The following is a 22194-nucleotide window of genomic DNA, read 5'->3' on the forward strand; positions in this document are numbered from 1 at the left end:
CATCATTTGAACCTGATTTCTTTTTCATGGAATTTGAACCTGAATTTTACTCAGTTTTTTCCGAAATTTTTATTTCTATGTTACACCGATGAAGGTTAACATTAGATGAACGTGGGTGTGTGTTCCTAGTAAGAAAAAAAAAACACACACACATGGTTGTTCTACCAAACAATATTCCACAATAAAAATCAATCTCATTTTTACTATATATAAATATAAAATGCAATAAACAAAACTATCTTCAAATTCCTCACAAGCCTTTTTACATTTTTATTGTGAGCACATCTAAGTATGAAAATCCAATCCCAAATCTTCCAAGAATCTCTCACAACATAACCATAAACACACACCCCACACACAAAAAACCTGATTTCAAGAACCATAAAATAAAAAATTAAACCAAAATAAAAAATAAAATAAAATAAAATAAAATAACCAAACCACTATATATATCTTTTAGTCATGTCCAATTGAGCTTTTTTCCCCTACCCAACTCCTTCACTCTTTCCGATTACCTTCCTCCACCACCACATATCCGCCGCCGCCATTTGCCGCCTTCGACACCTCCTCCTCCGCCGCCGCCGCCTTCAGAAACGGCAAACTACCAATCATCTCCGCCTCCGGCACCGCCACCGCCGCCTTACCAACGCCGTTCTCGCCGTCCCCACTTTTATACTTGTACCACGTCGACCAATACAAATAATTGAAGAAATTGAGCCCGCTCAAAACCGCCAAAAACCAATAAAACAAATTCAAATTATTCCGATCCAAATCCTGCCCGTGCAACCACCCCTTGCCGCTAGGCGCAACCCTCTTGGTCACCGAATTTATCGTATCCACAAACACACTACTCAAGAAATACCCAAACGACTGCGAAATCCAAGCGAACGAAGTCGACAGCGACTTCATCCCCTCCGGCGCCTCCTTGTAGAAAAACTCGAGCAAACCCACAAGGGTAAACATGTCCGCGATCCCGAAAATCCCGTACTGGAAAGCGAGCCAAAAGAGACTAATTGGCTCCACGGGATTCTCCAAAGACCGATTCTTCCTCTTCACTTCCACTATAGCCGCGACCGACATCGACAGAGTCGAGAGGACCAATCCCACCCCCACGCGTTGCAATTGCGTGATCCCGGACGGGTTTTTGGTGAATTTACGGATGAACGGGACGAAAACGCGGTCGTAGATCGGTACGAGGATTATGATGAAGAGTAGGGGTATAACGGGAATTGAAGCGGCGGGGACTTGGAACGAGCCGAGGTGCGGCTCCATGCGGTAGCCTTGTTGGACGGAGAATGTTTGGAGTTGGGCCATGCACGTGTTGAGTATGATCGTGCTCGCTAATATAGGCATCATTCTTGTGAGGATTTTGACTTCTTCGACTTGCGTCACCGTGCAAGATTTCCATGGGGAGGGGTCGGTGTTTGGTTGAACAATTGCCGCTTTGTCGAGCCATCTAGTTCCATAAAAAAAAAAAAAAGGTGTCGTGAGTTTATTGCATTTGGGGTCGTCTATAACACCGATTGAACAACAATACAGCCGAAGCAAACATCATCAAATATTTTGAAGCAAAATTTAAACCTATTCTTTGGATTCTATTGAATTATTATCGTTAAATTTTTTTTACCTAAATTGTTCGGTATGTACAATTTTCGGTCCGGTCGAATCCGAATCCTTTTCGTTGATCTCGTACAACTCGCTACAGCTTTCCGGGTGAGGCAATCTACTATTTTTCACCGCCACTACAATAACCTGACACAAACCAAAACAAAAACAAATTCAACAAAAATAAAATCGTCGATTGAAGTCCACTACAACATATACATATATCATAATGCACCTGCGCAATTCTCAAGAGGGGGCTATCGCCCTTCGGAGCTTGTAAGCGATAGAAAGGCTTCCCAACAACAAGAAAAACGTAACCGACGAAAGTAGCAACCGCAGTTATGAGAAACCCTTTCCACCAATTGTGGTTGTTCTTATTGGTCGACACCCAAACAATAACCGTAACACCAATCGACGAGCCGACAACCGAGCTTAGCAATAGCCAGTTGAAGTAGCTAGCAAGCCCCTTTGCTTCTTTGGGGTCTTTTGGGTCGAATTGGTCGGCCCCTAGGGGGGCCAGGGCCCCCTTCACCCCCCCTACCCCTAATGCCATTAAGCACAACGACGTGTAGAAATAGACCGCCACACCGCCTTCTAAGCAACTCGATTTTCCGCCGCACGGTTTCGGTAGTAAACTATCGGTACGCGCTTGAATCGTCATCATCGCTAGAGCCTAAATTAGTTACCGAAAAAATAAAATTAGTGCTGATTTTATGAATCTTGATTACCCTTTTTGCAAATCTTGGAAACAAATGATCATAAAACACACACACACACACAAAATTCGGGTTTTCGATTATTACCAAGACTTCGAGAGTGCCGAAAATGACACATGTCTGAAAGCGGTTGAAGTAAGTGTCGGAAATGAAACCGCCGACAATGGAGAGCAAGAAAGTTGAGCCCATGAGATTCGTGAGAGTGTTGGCTGACGTGGACAGATCAAAGTACAATTTGTACGAGAAATACAGAACCAAGCTAACCATGTTTGCAACAAACCCCATGTTCTCCAATGCCACCAGAGCTGCACACACACAAAAAAAAATAAATAAAAGACAACCTTAATAATCACTAAAAATTGAAAAAAAAAGATGGGATTTTTTTATTCAAAAAAAAAAGATGGGAAAATTAAAAACCATATATGAAGGAGGTAGCTGTGAATCCGCCTCTGGGTTTGATTCTTGATGGGCTGAGATTATCGTAACCCTGCTCCGCGTCTTCCCCCTGTGCAAAACGACATCGTTTTTAGTTTATTAGCTTCTTATTAGAATTAACTTGTTGAAGAAGAGAGAGAGAGAGAAAGAGAAATGCAGAGAGAGAGAGAGAGAGAGACTGACCATAGTTGGGAGTTGAGATGGGGAATGGTGGGCAGCTGCTAACTAGAGAGAGAGAGAGAGAGAGAGAGAGAGGCACAGAGGTTAAGCTGTGTGTGTGTGTGTGTGTGAAAATGGAGTTGTGGGGAGTGTGTGTGAAGTGGTGTGTGGAAAATGGAAGAAATCATGAAGATGTAAATAAGAAGGAGGAGTTAGGGGCATTGTATATAAACGTCCATTGACATCTGCAGCGTAGATCCCCTTCTTGTTTTCTCACTGTCTCTCTCTCTCTCTCTCTCTCTTGCTTTCTCTCTCTTCTCTTGTTCTTTCTTTCTCTCTCTAGAACTCATGATTAGGACACAATGGGATGGCAGCTAATTCTTTTGCTTCACTTTCACAAAAGAATTAGTGGAGACGCGACGTGGTGGGGCCCTCTCTCTATTTCTATCTATTTCCCTTTTTTTTATTTTCTCTTTTTTTTTTTAATTAATTATATATGTGTGTATTTAGTATTTTCTTTTCCTAGATATATATTTATGAAATTATTAATTCTACACAAAATGTGTGACATATAATAAAGTAGAAAAAAATTAGATAAAAATCCATCACTACAAATGTATCATTACCTATGTTAAGATTTTTCATATTTAGGTAATTTCAATTTTGTAAGATTTGTCCTCGTATATTACTCCCTCCGTCCCAATTTAAATGTCGTTTTGGGTTGTTTTGCACATATTAATAAAATCAATAAATGTACATAGATTATAGTAAAAAACAGATAAAATTACTAAAATATCCTCGACATTAATTGATTATCAACTAATTAATTAGGAGTGATTAAGGGTAAAATTGAAAATAATACAATTAATGCTTCATTGAAAATGTAAAATGACAAATAATTTGGGACAAAAAAAACTCTCTAAAAAGACATATAATATATGGGACAGAGGGAGTAGTTGAATCAGCTGATTGATTGTAGTCAATTACTCCCTTTCGTACCATATTATATGCCATTTAGGTGGTTGCGCGAATATTAAGATATTCAATAGATAAGTATAGATTATAATAAAAATAAAATAGTAAATTACTAAAATACACTAGTTATTAATTATTTTTTAATTAACTAATTAAAAGTAATAATGGACAAAATTGATAAAATACAATTAATATTTTATTATAACTCTAAAATGATAAATAATTTAGGAAAAAAAATAAATTCCAAAACGACGTGCAATATTAGATCGATGGAGTATCATATAGCCCTCTTGACTCTTGAGTCAAGTGATTGCAATGAGCTGATACAACTTAGTCAATTAGTTTGAATTAGTTGATGTAATTGAGTCAATCGATGTAAAACGGTTGAGTCAAGGATTTACAATTGAATTGACTAATTTAAACAAGTTTATTTTACAGATATTAATATTAAATAATACATTTCACTAGCAGCTTAAATAGTTGAATGAGATAGTTATTCAATATGGTATCAGAGTTAGGCCAATGAAAAAGTTCTGAATTCGAATCCCACCGTTGCTCATTTCAAGTGTAGAGGGCTTCAAATGTAATTCACCGTTCGAATCTCACCATCGCTCATTTCAAATATTTCAAGTGCAAGGCTTTACATGGAATTCACCTGCACTTGATGAAGCGTATTGAATATATAATATTAAATGATACATTTCACTAACAGTTTAGCTGAGATAGTCATTCAACAAAGTTGACTCAACTTAGATGGACACTCAAGTGCTCGCAACTTTTAATCTACAAAAATATAAGGGTATTTTTGTAAAAAGACAGCGCGATCACTTCAATAATAACCAAAAAGTCTATTGTCTTTAACTCGTTCGAATATTAATAGATTCAAGTGACTCTGTTTTCAAAATTCCTCCTATTAAATTATATGTAAACTAACATAAATATAAAATTTAAAAAAAAAAAAAAAAAAAAAAAAAATCATGTGGGGGTGGGGATGGGGGGGTATGGGCAATGTGCACAAAAAAGGTAGCTAAATGATAGCCCTTTAGATCATGAATTTGAGTTGTAGGCTACTTTGAGGGACAGGTCAGCAATCACAGTATATATATACATACAGCCATTTCACATATAGTACATGGGAAATAATACACCAATTGATGGATATATGAAGAAAGATAAGTTTTACCTACTTATAATTCCGGGCTTTTGTCATCTATTTTCTTAACCTTATTCGATCAATACGTGCATGTTGTTACATCAAATCATATAATCGGAGATTGATTGCGTTAAAGGTACACTGTTAACTGCCCCCGGGAAAAGAAAAAAAAAGAGTGACCTAATTAATGGAGTAAGAAGAATGCATGCATCGTCGTCTAATGATTCAAGCTCGGTCCCTTTTGCCAATAATATTACAATAATTAATCAACGTAACGGTCGTAGTATAAAGTTGCGTAATTGGAGAGTAGTGAAGGGAAAAGGTATTAGTTGGTATAAACACTGTTTCTCTCGTTGGACTTCCATGAATAATGGTCATTCAAATAGGTATTAACGTGGGGAGTTATATTATTATGTTACACTGGATTATTTATACTGGATGATTGTTAAATGTAGATGGGGTTAAATAAATATTCACTAAGCACACAGACACATGAGTGTGTGTGATTATGTGCAGATCAACGATTAACAATCAACTGATGTAAATAACCATGTGCAACATAGAATTTCCCGTATCAATTAGGTCTAATTTTCGATGTTTTGCTACTATAAATATAGTCTTTATAGCTCAAAGTAGGGGTTTTCTTCTAATATCGTTTTCTCCATAATCTTCTCTCTCTAAATTTTAGAATTATTGTTGTCGTTTTAAGTCCGCATGGAGGGACTTGTGCTCGGCAAAAGAACTTTTAAGTCGGTTTATACTATACTACACGAGGTGAAAAACACTGGGTAGATCTTTACCATTATAATAAGCGCGCGCGCACACACACATTCACTGGTGTGTGTAGATCAATGGTACGTAGAAATCCACGCGGTGTAACCTTTACTATGTGTAACATAGTCCACGAATTGAGATATGATCCTCATTGACTTGACATAAGCCATTTTGTTTTTTAGACGAATAGATAACATATCGACAATCGAGTAAAATTTTTTTTTTCAATCGTACTCAGGCATACTATAACACCAAAGCTACAATCAAATTCAATACATGATCATTTTACATGAAATATATGTACATTATATCTGGCTAATTATGTATTATAATGAAGAGCATATTTAAAACACAAAAAAAATGTAAAAAAATTAAATATGGAGTGATAGCAAGAGTTGTAACATTGTATCAGCTGACATGCTGGTGTAATTAAATCACTCCAGCCAAAATGAAATAGACATTTGTTCCCATCATTAAATAAACTTTGTAATTTAGCATAATTCCAGCCATTTTATTTAAATTAAAAAAACATACTTATTGAGTGAACTAAAGTGAAGGGATTTGGCTGGAAAATGACCTATATACCCCACTACAAGTGACATTTTTTGGAAATTCAAATCAAATAATGTAAAGGTCTTTGGTGGTATATGATAAATACATTATATTCTTTCATTTTCTTCACATGACACTTAGTTTGTGTGGCCCAAGGAATGGACTAAGAGACTTTCTAATGATGTTTTCAAATTCATTTATTTTTCAATATAAAAAAGGAAATTAAATTCATTTTTACATACGACTCGAGTTTGATTTCTTCTTCCAGCACTTAGTATTTCGACTTCGTCTCAATGGGCTTTGTCCAGTGCGGTTTACACCTCTCGTTTAATTTTAGCAGATTTAAAAGTTACATCTATATTTAGGGGTGTGCACCTGATTCGGTTAAGTTGTTGACTAAAACTGAACTATGCACGCATCGTTAGAAAAATTTGATTTTTATTTTCGTTATCATTCTTTTTTTTGTATTCAGTTCGATTCGGTTATTTTTCGATTCAATAGTAACTATATATTCCATTTATACACATGAAGACTTGCGTTACAATTACTTCACGTAGATAACTAGATGCAATGAAATTAAAACATTAATCCAATAGAATTTTGCATGATTTAGCGTTTCAGTTTAACATTCCTCGTCCTGTTTAAGCATCTTCGTTAAACACATACATGGATCAAATTTGTAAATAATTAATACGCATTTCTTTTAAGACGTGATATTTGCACCGAGTATTTTTCTCTTTGCACCACCTACTTTTTATATATTAATAAAAATCTTTATTTTACTTTTATTTCCTCTTCCTTCGGTTTTTTTCGGTCTACCACTTGTAATTATTTTCAGTGGATATTTTAAGGGTATTTTGGACATTTACTGCAAGATTATTATATAAGAAATATATTACGGTGGTGATCACTATATTATAAAGTAGGGGAAATATGCGATAGCCCCCTCAAACGGAAAATATTTTGAACTAAATCCAATTGACCTTTAGAGACTTTTGCCTACACCCAAGTTTCATTCTTAATTAGTGAGACCCTTCTGACCAGACATGGTAAGACTAAAGTGCCCTTATGTGGTTAGGTTTTTAACGTGATACAATTTTATTTCTCTCTTTCACTCCCCATCTCTCTCTCTCGTTCCCAATCGTCGTCTTTTTTTTTTTTTTTTTTTTCTTCTTTCTGCAGATCTGTATACTCGTCGGCGCACTCCTTCATCTTTTTCACATCACCACCACCACCACCACCGTAGTCCGCTCACCATAGCCACCGTTGTTCGTGCACTCGTCACAACCGGAGCCAACAATACCTTTCAACCGCCGATTGGCCGAAACCTAATGCAGGAGGCCCTCCTCCGTACAAGTGGTGGCGGCGCTGTCTCCCCCACCTCGTCGCTGCCCTCATCGGATACGTTACATGGAGATTTTCCTTTTTCGTTCTCTCTCGATTTCTCAAAATTTTTTTTTTTCCAGATTTGTTCACCATCGCCACTATAGCCGCGTCTCCACTCTCTTTTTCATTCACCGTCGTTGTCGTCGCCTCCCCCTCCCTCTCTTTCGTTATTTCGATTTTTTTTCTCTCCAGATCTGAAACAGCAGCATCAACGTAACTACTCTGATTCGAATATGACTATTGTTGATTAACTCAATTATTGATTTATTATTTTCTCGTGTTCGTTGCTTCTCTCGATTTCTCTCTCTTTACACCACCATCGTCTCCACATAGATTTGTACACCACAATTACCGTCGCCGCTCGTTGCCGTTCGTTTCCACGTAAGGCTCTCTCTCTTTTTCTCAATTTCTCAGTTTTTTTTTTTTTTTTTTTTTCAGATTTGTCCATCACCACCGTCGCCGCCTCTCTCACTCTTTCCTTCACTACCGCCACCACCGCCGTTGTCGTCGACTCTCCATGCCTCTCTTTCGTTATTTTTCTATTTTTATTTATGTATTTTTTTCATTTTTTTTTCATTCATATCTGAACAGGGTAAATGACTATAGTCATATTCAAATATGACTATAGTCATATTTATGTATTTTTCGAATATGATTGTAGTCATATTAGAATATGACTATTTTTGAATATGATTGTAGTCATATTCAAATATGTTCTATCTTTCTCGTTTTCAAGTTGACTTCTACTAACTAGATTCAAAATTGTTATTTTCTTATGTGGATTTTGATTGGATTTTTTTCGTAAACAATAGGGAATTTTCGTTGTTTTATATAATTTGGTAAACATGACTATACCACACTATATAATCGGAATTTTTAAGTTAAAAATCTAAAAAAATGTAATATAATGAAAGAATATGTCTATATAGTCACATATAGTCATATTCAACTATAGTCATATTCGGAGCTGTAAACCTGTCGAGAAAAAAAATCAATTTTTTGTTTACAATTTTTTTTAAAAAACTATTTTTATTAAAAAAATATTAAAAAATAAAAATTAATAAAAAAATAGATAAATAATCCGAAAATAATAAAAAATAAAAAAAAAATCATGTTTTTTTGATTTGGTAGCATTTTTTTAGGAATTTGGATGCAGATTTTTAGGAATTATATTATTATTATGGAAAGAGAAAAAAATGAATAATTGAGACTAATTATGCTAATTGATATAAGGGTAGAATTGGAAATACAATTTCTAAGGGGTTATCACAAAGAAAGATTTAAGGGGTGGACATATCACCATTTATTATCTATATGAGGGGTTTATTGCTAATGACCCCTATAAAGTAATAGTTTACGTCGCAGTAATTATTTTACCATTTTCCTAGAAGAAGTCAAACTTTCTAATTAGGATTTTATTGGACCTTTAAATACTATGTTTGGATAGTAATTGAGTGCTAATTCAGATATTATTTATATCTTATTTGATTTTTGATTCGTTTGTTAGGTAATTAAAAACGTAATTGCAACTTATCCACTCCCTTAAAGTAAAAGTGTATATTCGATGGTGATATCTGCATAGCTAGGGGTTAACGAGCTAAGTAGGATCGTTATGAACTTGATGATCCAACTCGACAAAAGCTCGAACTCTAGCTCGAACTTATTCTTAGTTCTTCATGACTCACTAACCGGGTCGCGATTTTTTTTTTAATTTTAATCTTAATTCTTGATTTTATTACAAATATAAATAACATAAATTCATTTAAAATTAAAAAATATTTACATTTATTTTTCTTTTATTTTTTGTTTTTTTTAATTACAATATACATATTTTTTAATAAAACACTAATTAAAAATAAATAAATAAATAAACAAACTGAGCTTGAGCTCGAGATCGACAAACTTGGCTCGAGTTGGAGAAGTCAAAAAACAAAAACTCGATGTGCTCGAACTCATCAAATTCGACTTGAGCTCGAGCTCGAACACGCCAAAATAATTGGGCTCAGCTCGACTTTGATCCCTAACAATTCACAAACGATATACTTGCATCTAAGGGACCAAGGCTCATTTGACCTTACACCCGGTCATAGACACCAGGTGGGCCTTCTGCTGCCACATGTTCTTTTTTGTATTTTTCTAAAACTCCTACAGATTAATCTTAATGGGAAAATATATTATAAACTATAAAATAATAACATGTGGCGCAGAAGACTCATCCAGTAGTTATCATCGGGTGTAGAGTCGAAGAAGTCAAGGGACCAATATCAACACAAATAATTCTGAATGTTAGAGAATTATGGAGTAATTAAGTAACATGTAATGATAGAAAGATGAGCGCAAACAAAACCAATGTTGTAACTTAGACAAATATATTGGGTAATAAAACAATATAAATGTCCCCCTATATTCATTTTAGGTTAAATTACACCTACATCCTTGAGATATGCTAAAATAAATTTAAGATCCCTATAGTATTTGTAATTACAATCACATCCTTGAAACAAATACTTGAGGCAATATTTCATGTCTTGGGGACCGATATACAATATATTTGTTTCTCATGGGCCATTAGTGCTACCATAGACAAAAATTCATAAATTTTATACAAAATAATAAGGATTTAAGAAATATTAGGATAGCCATGTCACCCCCTAACACTATGTTGTTTTCACCACTGCCTGAAACTAATAGTCTGTTAGAACCGTAACGGAATAACTCATCCAATGTATTAGTCCTTTAGGGTTTCTAACAAGGTTTCAAGGGTGATTGTAATTTCGGATACACACGGACCTTAGAATCATTTTAGTATATCTCAGGGATGTGAATGTAATTTACCCTTCATTTTATCTGCACTAAATATCCAAACTTCCCTATCTTTAATTTATTGTTGTGTCAAGCTTAATCTCACATGTACTGTATGAAATGCACTATTAAGGATGTGTTTGATGGCTCTTAATGAACCTATTAATGACTATTTTGCTAATTAATTAAGCACACTGGTCATTAAGTGCATTTTGGTGACATCTGAATGAGTCAAACAACCTCTAACCATTCATCATGAAATTGTATGCATATTGAGTAAGTGGCACATTAATGGATTTCGACCATATTTATTATTAAATAAGTTCAAAACTTCCTTACTCCATGTTTCAAATTCATTATTTAAAATTTTTTTTTTAATTCCTCCCAATCTTTTTTATACGGCGACTTTATAATATATTAAATTTTAATTTATTTTTTACTTCCTCTGTTCCATAATATTCGTCTCTTTTAAGAATATTTTTTGTTCAATATTATCTGTCACTTTACAATTCCATTGTTGCATTACTTATATATTTTTCAATATTACTCTTATGAACTATCCAATACTCTTAATGCATTAATTAGTAAACAATGATATTTTGGTCTATCGATATCTATTTTCGTAAAATCAAAACATATTTATTGAGATTCTTAAGACTCGTATCAAGGTGAAAAACAACACATATTTAGGAACGGAGGGAATAACAATTTTAATATGTTTATATATATACTTAATCATTCAGCATTCAGTTTCAAAAACCACTCTTAGTTATTCAAATACGGATTCAACATTCAGAATTCAACATTTAATGCAACCAAACAGAACCTAAATTAGTGTGCATCTAGGATCTGTCGATTATGTTATGGCCCCCAGTCGGAACGGTTTGTGGTTCCGAACAGCTAGTAGATGATCCTTCTAGAAGAAGGTGATTCCTCAACCCACCCGATGCCCCTTGTGAAAAAAGGCCCGAAGGCATCCATATCCCTTGGTGCAGTTCGTCTTGTTGATTGTCCTCCACGATCATATTACATGAAGTATTATTTATTTCCTTATCGTAACCGTAATCAAAATTGCGTATATACGCCATTTCTCTATGAGATATGATGAGAGAATGAAAAAACCATTATTTCGTCTAGTAATTGAATCGCCCCAACTAAAAAAATTAAATGTAAATAACCCATGTAATAATTCTAACTGCTACCAGTCCAAATAGCTTAATTTTAGATAGGAAAATTAGACATTTACTTTATAATGTTAGTTAAACAAACGGACGTTGCGCTAAGAGATTATGAGCCGATATTACGAGCACATATGGATAATCTGCAAAAACATGTCACCACAAGGGCCTAAGTGCGATTGTATTTGACATTTTGTGTTATAGCAAAAATATGTGTATTTGTCTTGTTTTATATAAATTTTAGTTGCAACACAGGGTATGATTATTCAATTCTAATTCCTAATTAATTATATATTGCAGATATGAATTATTTGATTAGACTCATCCGAAAAATAAAGTATTTGATAAGACCAAACCTAAGATTGCACTGAAAAATATTTTTGAATTCAAATCGATGATCGAATTATATATATATATATATATATATATATATATATATATATATATATATATATATATATATATATATATATAAGTAAGAGTATAATATAATGGTATTTGTGCATTTCGTGTTAATTAACCCAAAAAAATCGTCATTTAGGGTCGATTAGATTAACGAGGATGCACACCGCCATTCCAGGTTAATTGACTCGAAATACATAAATTCTTTTTTTTTTTTTCTAAATATTTTAGTAATGTATACATAAATGTGAAATTTTAGTTCATATATTTTGTTCGTGTGCGAGTGATAACGATGGAGAGAGATAATACTATTCACTTAAAAAGGTTTACAAAGTGGAAATATTGCGAAAAATATAAAAGATATACTTGGTAAAATTTACTAGGTCAAGTGTTAATACATATATTTTTTATTTTAGGTGGTTAGATAGAGATAATTCAAATAAAATTATACATATGTATCGCTTACGCTAATTACGCACCCGATAAATTTCACTGGATGCAGTGTCTACAGAACCCGAAAGTAGTGTGGGTACTTTAGTAATAACCGAAGAGTTGATAGCCTTATCCATAATATTGGAAGAAGTGGTTCTTGTGGGGTCAAAACTTTTGTAGTGGATGTAACATATTTTGGCCAACTTCTACATGGGATGTTTATTTTGGCACAAAGCAACTTATAAGTTGTAAAGTGATTAAAGATTATTAGCTACAAAGCTAAAACGACATTACTTCGTGGCCAAGCTCGTGTGTGTGTCTTTTCTTTATCAACATCTCCTTCTCAAATAGCATCACTAATCATTTATAATAAACATTATTCTAGACTACCATTTTATTAATTTAAAAAAATAATTTTTTTTTTTTTGTTATCTAACTAGAATTATTTATTCGACTTAGAAATTTGTTTATGCGGTTGTTTTCGACGATTGAATGCATTCTTTGATAATTTATTGATTAAGAGTCCTATTTAATTTGATTTACAATTGTTATAGTCAAGTTATTGGTCCTTGTTTTGTGGTTAAGTTTGAAGATTTAAAAAGGTTACAATATATAATAAAACGTTAAAGATATACTTCTGTTCCATTATAATTGTCGTCTTTTAACTTTGCAAAATGATTAAGGAACGTATTAAATGTCATTTATTTAGGAAAATGTATATTTATTTAGACTAACTTGACCTTGTTCACTAATTAATAAAAGAAAGTGATCGAGATAGTTAGTAAGGTCTAAGAGTAAAATTGAAAATTATGTAATTAAATATAATAGGATTGCTATAGTAACAAAAAATATGAAAAAAAAAACCCGCATGGGTGTAGCTCAACTGGTTCCGGAGGTGGTAAGTTGGAGCAAGGTCCTAGGATCGAATCCTGGCAGCCGCAGTGTGGGAATTTCAACTCCAATGAGATTGGTTCCTTGTGGGCACCAGGTCCGGGTCCGCTACCTTAACGGGCCGTTGAGTTACCATGATTTACATTCCTCCATCAATCCTTGTCGGGCCAAGGGATGGGGGCCCTGGGGGCGAGGGATTTCGCCTTTTGGAGCAAAAAATATGAAAAAAAAATATCTCAAAAATAACAAATAATGTGGAACAGATACGGTTGGATTTTTTTATTTTTTTTTATATCATAATTATTTTGTTCACATGTCTATAAAAAAAAATTAACTTAATTCCATAGTTTTTTCAAAAAAAAATTATGTTGAGTGTGCTTTTTTTTCCCTTTCTTTTTGTTACGTCACATCACAATTATATTAGATAGCTCTATGACTTGCATTTAAATATAAAAAAAGAAAATAATTTAAACAAAATTAAAAAAAAATAATGTATTTCTTTATTGTAAAATCATGTATTTCTTTATTGATAATCCACTTAGTTGATAAAGTGCATTTATGTCATTTTCAGCCATAATCTTTATTCGGATTCTCTAATATTCTAATATTTATGTTTTGCAACATTCATACATTCTTTTAATTTCTCACTGTAATCACTTTTATTTTATCTATTTTTTTATTCCTTACTCTTCGATTTTTCATATTATCTGTTACTTTTAAATTCTATGTTTCCGATATATTTCTCAGTTTTCTTAATACTTAAATGAAACTTAAACCGTTAAACGATAATTAATTTGAAGTTGATGGAGTAAAATTCTAAAAGTTAATCCCTCCTTTAACAATATAAAAATTCGAAAACAACCCCCTTTGTTTTTGTTTTTTAGCAATGCAGGAACAATTTTAATTTACTCTATTCCAATTCTATTACACTAAAATCAATAATTAATATATGTTTTTCTTTTATGTGTTACAAACACGAAAATAATGAAAAATGAAAATTAAAAACTTGTGTTTGCTATACATTATTGATGTGGATAAATCAAGAAAACATTCAATAAATCAGAATCAAATCAGAAACTTTTTCCACACCTTGCAATCAAATAAAGGATGATAGTAACTTTGAACACAATGAAAGCAATGTACCTAATTAACCTGCTAAATTATTCTTTTAGAACCATTAATTATTATGCTAATTAATATTTTATTTGTTTATACCATCGTACACATTTTGTGCATAATTGTTTTTTACCCCACAAAAAAAAATCTTCTAATCTTATATATAAAATTAATTAAAGTTAGATCAACCTAAAAATTCCTAATGGCAAATTATTATTTTTTAAATATTTAATTTAATTATTTTTATCTCTATTTAAAAAAAATTATCTCCGATTCTCCATCATTTTTTCTTTAATGAAAGCAAATCAGATTTGCTAGAAAAAAATCCTAATCTACTCAAATGATGTTTTTTTTAATCTCCTATTTTGCAGTCAGATTGTTACCAACACACGAATAATAGGTGCCATTTATGTAATTATTATTTTTTATGTTTCTTTTTTCTCTACTAATTTTCTAATTTTCGCTTTAAAATTGTTAGGAAACATTCTAATTAATATAAACTGTAGGTGTCACATCTAGTTTCATATGGGTGAAGTCAAGTAAATTAGGTCAATATTCCTGAAAAATATAATAATAAATAAATAAATTGTGATATATAAGTGGAGCCTAGAGATATGAACCCTCAATGCAATAACTTCATAAAGTACCAAAAACTTGTATGAATTAAATTGATTTATATTCACATCAACAGAATGTAGACAATCACAAACTTTGACCACTAATAAATTCTTTAATGTGAAAAAAGTACTTTTAAAAAAAAATGCAATTAATTAATAAAAGCAAGATTTTATCCATGGTCAAGAACATGCACAAGTCCCTACATTATATTTAGTGAGTCCGATCAGAATTCATACTGTATGTATATGGTATTGAAATATTGACCAGAATAAAAGTAAATATTTTTAGGTAATTTTTTTATATTATGTATAAATAATACAAGTATTGATTATTATACTAACATTTGAGCTTCATATGCGTTTTTTTGTTTGTTTAATATAAAAATATAAATAAATTTATATTAGAGGCACAAATTGAAACAAAACATAAATCTTTGGGGCTCTAATATACACCCACACCCCTGAGGTATGCTTAAATAACTTTAAGGTCCATGTGGTATCGATAATTACACTCACCCCCTTGAAACGTAGTTATAAACTCTAATGAGATAATGCATTGGATACGTTATTACGATAGAGTTTTAACGGACTATTGGTTTTAGGAATTGTGGAGGCAACAAAGAGTTATAGGTGATTTAAAAAATATTGGGGGAGCCATGTTACCCAATAACTCTATGTTATCTCCACCACTAGCTAAAAGTATGTAATAGTCCGTGATAACCCTATCGGAATAATATACCCAATGCATTTCCCATTAGAGTTTCTAACTACGTTTCTGGTGGGGGTGAGTGTAATTATCGATATCATAGGGACCTTAAAGTTATTTAAGCATACCTCATGGGTGTGGTTGTAATTTACCCTAATAATAATAATAATAATAATAATAATAATAATAATAATAATAATAATAATAATAATAATAATAACTACCACCATCATTATCATCATCATCACAATCATATCCAATCATATAGTATGTTATTCTACTTTTGCATGAATTTTTTGGTAGAAAACACACAACCAAACATATTCTCATTTTTCATACCTATATAAAACTAAAAAATTTACTTCATCCAAATATATTCTCATTTTCTACACAAAAATCAATACATTTACTTTTTCCATCAAATTTTTTGAAAATTAGAAAATCTCATTAAAAACATAATCAAACATCCCCTTAGACTTTATTGAATATTTGGCTAGTCCATCTAATTGAACGCATAAACTTAATGGTCTCAACCTTAAGATCTAAACCTCTAATTTAAAAAAGTTAACATATTTTAATTGTCATTGTTTTGATTAAAATTCACAAATATTTAGGCCATATATATATATATATATATATATATATATATATATATATATATATATTAATTTTATTCAACCCTCTTGAAATTTTCAGTTTCTCAATCGAAAAATTCTGGTTCCACCCGAGTTTCATCAAATAATATAGACACATATAATTTAGAGTTGCAACTCCTGAAAATTAAAAACAGTAAGATACATGTGCACACTAACATAATTAAATGATATGAACACTAAGTAATTAACCAATTATAATAACTTGTGAAAGTAGAAAAAAAAGCTTACCTCTGCATAAAAGTGTTGTACGTGCACGTACACCCATCATCAGCAACAAAAGTGGATAATTCACCAATCCTTTTTCAGCTGACCACCAATTAATAAATTATCTTCTGCCAAACAGATTCAAGAAACAAAGTCTGCAAAATCAGTAAAAAGCAAGATTTTCTCAATAATATGCAAAAAAAACTGCAATTTTTTCCATATTTACAAATTTTTAGGTCCAATCTATCTTTTCTTGGAATTCACTCTCCAGAAATAGCAAAGCCACTTTTTTTAGGACCCTTGAAATATGGAATTTTGGCATTTCGAATCCTCGAAAAAAATAATAGTATTTTGCACCCTCAAAAGTCAAAACACTATAAATCATGCATAATGCACCCTGATGAATTTTTAATGTTAATGAAGGTAATTTAATATTTTTAGCAGTGGTTTTTTAGGATGTCGAATGTCAAATCATATATTTTTTATTTGTCAATCATTTTGGAACTACAAAGTGTACATCGATATATTTAAATATGTTTTTTCACAAACAAAATATTTTACAAAAAAAAAAAAAAAAAACTTCAGCTATTTTGTTATCAAGAGTTATTTGAAAATTATATTTTATTTCAAAGATTTATACCAAATATTTTCACCAATTATAATAAAAGATCCATTAATCGAATAAGCAACGGAGAAAAGTTAAAAGAAAAAAACTGTAAGAAATTGTAGTTATTTTCAGTAATTCGTTGTGATTTTTTTTTTCAACTTTTTTTTTTTTTGCATTTTGTAGTTCAAATTTATGTTGGAGGTTAAATAAAATAACAATTCAATTTGTTATTTTGCACCTTGGAAATAAAAAACCAATAAAAATTTAAATTATACTCGTTAAGTTTTAAATATTCAATTATGGTGCATTGTGAATGATTTATTGTGTTTTTAGGATGCAAAGTATTATTAATTTATTACAATGGTGCAAAATGCTAAAAGTCTACATTTCAAAGGTGCAAAGTGAAATTAAAACTAGTGAAATTTAATTGAATCTAATAAGGGTATGCACGGTACGGATCGATTTTGTTGTTGCCTAAAATTGAACTACGAACCAAATGCATATGTTTTGCAAAACTAAAAATCGAATAATTATTGGTTTTCTGCACGATTCTGATTCAGTAATTTCATTTTTCCCTTCGATTTACATGATATCTTACAAAAGATTACAAATGACTATCAACACATTCAAAATTAGAATCATAATAAAGATTACTATGATAGATACTTTAATTTTAGTGCGAGGAAGGACGTAAATTATCACATTAACTATATATATAAAGTTTTTTTTTTAAATAACAAAATAGAACTTTACTCGAATTTAATCAAATGAAATCAAAGTTACTTTTATTTATGCATAAAACAATTGGAACTTAATTTTATCGATGGATGTCGGCAATTCGATTTTTCAATAATTTGATTTGTGTTTTTTCAAATTTTTATAATGAAAATTCTGTTTTATTCTTGAAGTTCTTATGCACATAAAGGAAACATCCCTAGATAAATGACATGACTTCACAATGTGCATTTCAAATCATGACGAACCAAACACACCACTAATTAATCATTTTTATTTTTTTCTGATTTGTTCTTTACCTCCAATACAATGGCCAAATTAATTAGCACCACTTAAACCTAAATAATAATTATGATTATTGTCAAATAAAGTGGAAAATGACAAGCAAATGACAAGATAAGATATCAATAACTCAAGTGGTTACTTGATTTAAATTTGTATTGCCAATACCAGGGTGACAAATGAGCTGTAAATGAGCTGAGCCGGCTCGTGAACTCGATAAGCCGACTTGACAAAAGTTTGAAATTCGAACTCGGGCTTTTCGAGCTCGAGCTCGAGCCCGATCGACAGCTCGCGCTCGGTTCACTAGCTTTTTATTTATTTATTTGATTTATTTTCTTATTTGATATCAACAACTCAAGTGGTTATTTGATTTAATTTTTTTATTGCAAATAATAATGTGACAAATCATATGATGTTATGATTAGGAGTGGTAAACGAGCTGAGGCGGCTCGTGAACTCAACGAGCCGACCCGACACAAACACGAAATCGAGTTTGAGCTCGAGTTTGAACCCGATTATAGTTGTTCGACAGCTCGCGAGCTGGCTCACGAGCTCACGAGCTTTTTATTTATTTATTCGATTTAAATTTTTATTTGATATCAATAACTCAAGTGGTTATTTGATTTAAATTTTTATTGCCAATAATAGTGTGACAAATCATATGATGTTAGGATGGGGATAAAGGGTGGTATTTTCACTAGCAGTCCTTCTTCAGTTGTTTAGGGTGGACCAGAATTGATGCACTTGGTCAATCGTACAATTATGAAGCTTGTATATATAGGGTGGACCAAGATAAGCTTACATAGGATTATGATTAAATTACAGTTTTTGCCCCTCGAGTTTATACTGATTTCATATTTGACTCCTCGTACTTACAAAAAATACATTTGGTCCCTCATGTTTCATAACTTGACACTTTTGGTCATTTTAGTTAATTTACCATTAGTCCGTCAGTTAAGAGAGTGGGAAGAACATGATGGATTCTGTTAAGTATTAATGGAAATAACAAAAATAACAGAAAATGTTGTGTTTTTTGAAAAACGAGGGACTAAATTTATTTTTAAAATATTACAAAAAAAAAATCATTATATTTAACTTCTAATTTATAGGTGGAGTTAAATTGGTCAAATCTAATAATTTTTTTATTCTAAGGGAATATAAATTTCATTAGTCTATAAAGCCAAATGAGTTAAATCAATAAAAAATGAGTCAACTCATATGGATTAAAATAAATTGGCCAAATTGGTTAAAGTGGGTTATTTGGATAATAAAATACGTAAAATTGTCAGAAGTGGTCAAATTGGTAAATTGGTCAAAATAATGTTTACATTTTAAAATAATTAGTATTAAAAAAATAATTAATATGATGAAAATTGGATTAACCGAGACAAAAAATAAGAATTGGTTAGGTGCAAATTGGCTATCTATTTTATCATTTTATATGATTTAATTTTATATTCATAGTTAAGTTATATACCATAAAAGTTACATATGATGAAATACATCGGTTAGTTTTGAGTACTTTTAATTTATAAACAATCACATATTATAAATATATGTACATGATTTGATGTTTAAGATTTCATAAGTTATTAAACAATTTAAAATTAACATGGTGGTAGAAAATGTGCATATCTTAACCATTGTGCATGCGACATATATAAGCGCTGATGACGTTAGTTTATGACTTCAACACAATGCAAATTGTGACTCGGCCCAACTCGAGGTTTTTGCCGAGAGACAATTATATTATAGCAGGTTAACAATCTCCCCCTCGATAATTAGTCTTAGCAGAAATCGAACATGCGAAGTTAGCTAAAAATCGTATAAATACAAGTTTGGGAAAACTAATCGGAACATTAGGCGTTCTAGTACTTGAAGGAAATGCATATTACAATGTTACTATGTTAGGTTTATTCACACCTAGTTAAAATTCTCCGATACTTAAGTCAATTTTTGTCGACTGTCGTAATAGCGATATAAGACAAAGTAAATATATCTGAATTCTTAGAGTTCATTAACCCTTTTTTTCTTTTCTTTTTTATCAATATTCATTAACCTTAATTATAACAAATGGGTTGAAGAATATATATATATTTATAAACATTGGAACACGTGGTGATCACGTGTTGGCGGACAGATGTGTCATCTACCTTCTAGTTATTATTTCTTTTTTTCACATGAAAATTGATATATACAAAAAATGCACTTATATGATCATAAAAGATCACCACTTAAATTGATATAAGAAGAATTAGATTTCAATTATTTTATAAGAATTAGATTATGAAGTGCTTAAAGGAATTAATACACATGTTAATCACGTTTGTCACATATCGTATTTTTTAGGCATTATATCGAGATGATGAAAATATGTACATTATATTGAACTATAATGATAAAATAAAAGCAGTTCTGTATAATATTTAATAATTAGAGAATACATTAAAAACGGATACGAGTTACCTCGTGACACATGGATTTAATTGTTCTAATCGATTTTGGGTCCAAGTTTCGTTAAAATCAGGCTGTTACCGTAACTTTATATTGATTTTCTTTTTTTGGTTTATAATATTTTTATTAGTTGAACATTATGTTTTGAACAAAATTCGAAAAAAATAAAAAAATAGAATGATAGATATAATATTACTGATACTAATAAAATATATAATAATATTGATATTATAAGTGTAATTTTGCAAAATAAAACTGAAAATTTTAGAATTATTTTGGAAATTATGATTTGTCAGAAATCGGAATCTCATATGTATTCTGATAAAAAACAAATCAAAAAAATCAGACATTGGGATTTTTAGAGATTTAAATGATAGTTGGAAAATTTTGAAAGAAATTGGTAAAATTCGAAAACTTCGTTCCAATTTATACCTGTAAAATTAATCTAACAACTCACTAATACTTAATCCAGTTAAACCATTATTAATTATTTAGCAAATGTTGGCCATTAATATCATATTATTTTCAAAATTACACATAAATTATTGTAGAAATAGTATTTAACAAACTAAGTTAAAATTATAGTAGTGTTAATTTGATAATATTTTAATTTAAATTGACTTTATAATTTATGGACCAACAAACAATAGTAATATATTTGGACATTTTGGAGATCATTTATTAAAATAATATATAGTACAAATCATACACTAATTTTGATGCAATTAATAATTATTGGACTAACATATAAAATATATTATATCTGATTTTTTTTTTTATGTCCCCATAATAAACAACGTTTAAAAAGATATTTAAAAAAAGAAAAAAAGGGTGTTAGAATTTGAACAAAGAAATACCTAAACATTTTGCAATTTAGGGGCCGAAGACGTTGTCGGCCTCGCTATTGGGCCAAGCCTGGCGTTTTCGATGTTTTATTGCAAATTTTAAACTTTTTTTCCGGTGTTGTTTATGAAGTTTTTTTATGTGCAACCGAATTCCATTTTCATTTTTGAAATCGAATTAATGTGTACGATGATATAAATGTAAAATTTATCTCCGATTTATATTTGTAATAGGAGTATGATCGAGATAAGTCGCTATTTTCAAGAATATTTTGAAATATTTTAGATCCCTTTTACATTCCTTTTAATAAATCTTTGAAAATAATCTGCAATAGTAAATTTTCATGTGCAAACATTATCTCCACTGAATTTATACTTTTTACCTTATTTTTCCTAAACTATATAATATATATATATATGGTAAATTACGGTCACCCTCTGAGATAAGGTTAAATTACGAAAAAAACCCAAAACCCACACATGTTTGAATAATTACAACCATCAGTCAATTATGA

At 31.2% G+C, this 22194-nt stretch overlaps 1 protein-coding gene across 1 annotated transcript; it reads right to left on the reverse strand.

The window, feature by feature from the left end:
- Positions 1 to 226: 226 nt before the first annotated feature.
- On the reverse strand, positions 227 to 3331 carry LOC105960207 (protein NRT1/ PTR FAMILY 4.5). Its single transcript, XM_012984378.2, has 6 exons — positions 2940 to 3331; positions 2739 to 2826; positions 2409 to 2626; positions 1841 to 2278; positions 1628 to 1752; positions 227 to 1456 (listed from the first exon to the last, which is right to left on the reverse strand). Exons 1-6 carry the CDS (start codon positions 2940 to 2942, stop codon positions 499 to 501), a joined length of 1830 nt encoding a protein of 609 aa, XP_012839832.2. The 5' UTR covers positions 2943 to 3331; the 3' UTR covers positions 227 to 498.
- Positions 3332 to 22194: the final 18863 nt, after the last annotated feature.

The sequence above is a fragment of the Erythranthe guttata genome, chromosome 14 (genome assembly GCF_056151865.1).
Source record: "Erythranthe guttata isolate IM_541 chromosome 14, IM_541, whole genome shotgun sequence".
Taxonomy (NCBI): Eukaryota; Viridiplantae; Streptophyta; class Magnoliopsida; order Lamiales; family Phrymaceae; genus Erythranthe; species Erythranthe guttata.

What these genes read in the sequence shown, in the direction of transcription:
- LOC105960207 (XM_012984378.2), bottom strand. An exon ending in CCCTCTTGAGAATTGCGCAG is followed by an intron (nt 1,753 to 1,840) that starts GTGCATTATGAT and finishes GGTTTGTGTCAG; the next exon opens with GTTATTGTAGTGGCGGTGAA. An exon ending in GTACATACCGAACAATTTAG is followed by an intron (nt 1,457 to 1,627) that starts GTAAAAAAAATT and finishes TTATGGAACTAG; the next exon opens with ATGGCTCGACAAAGCGGCAA.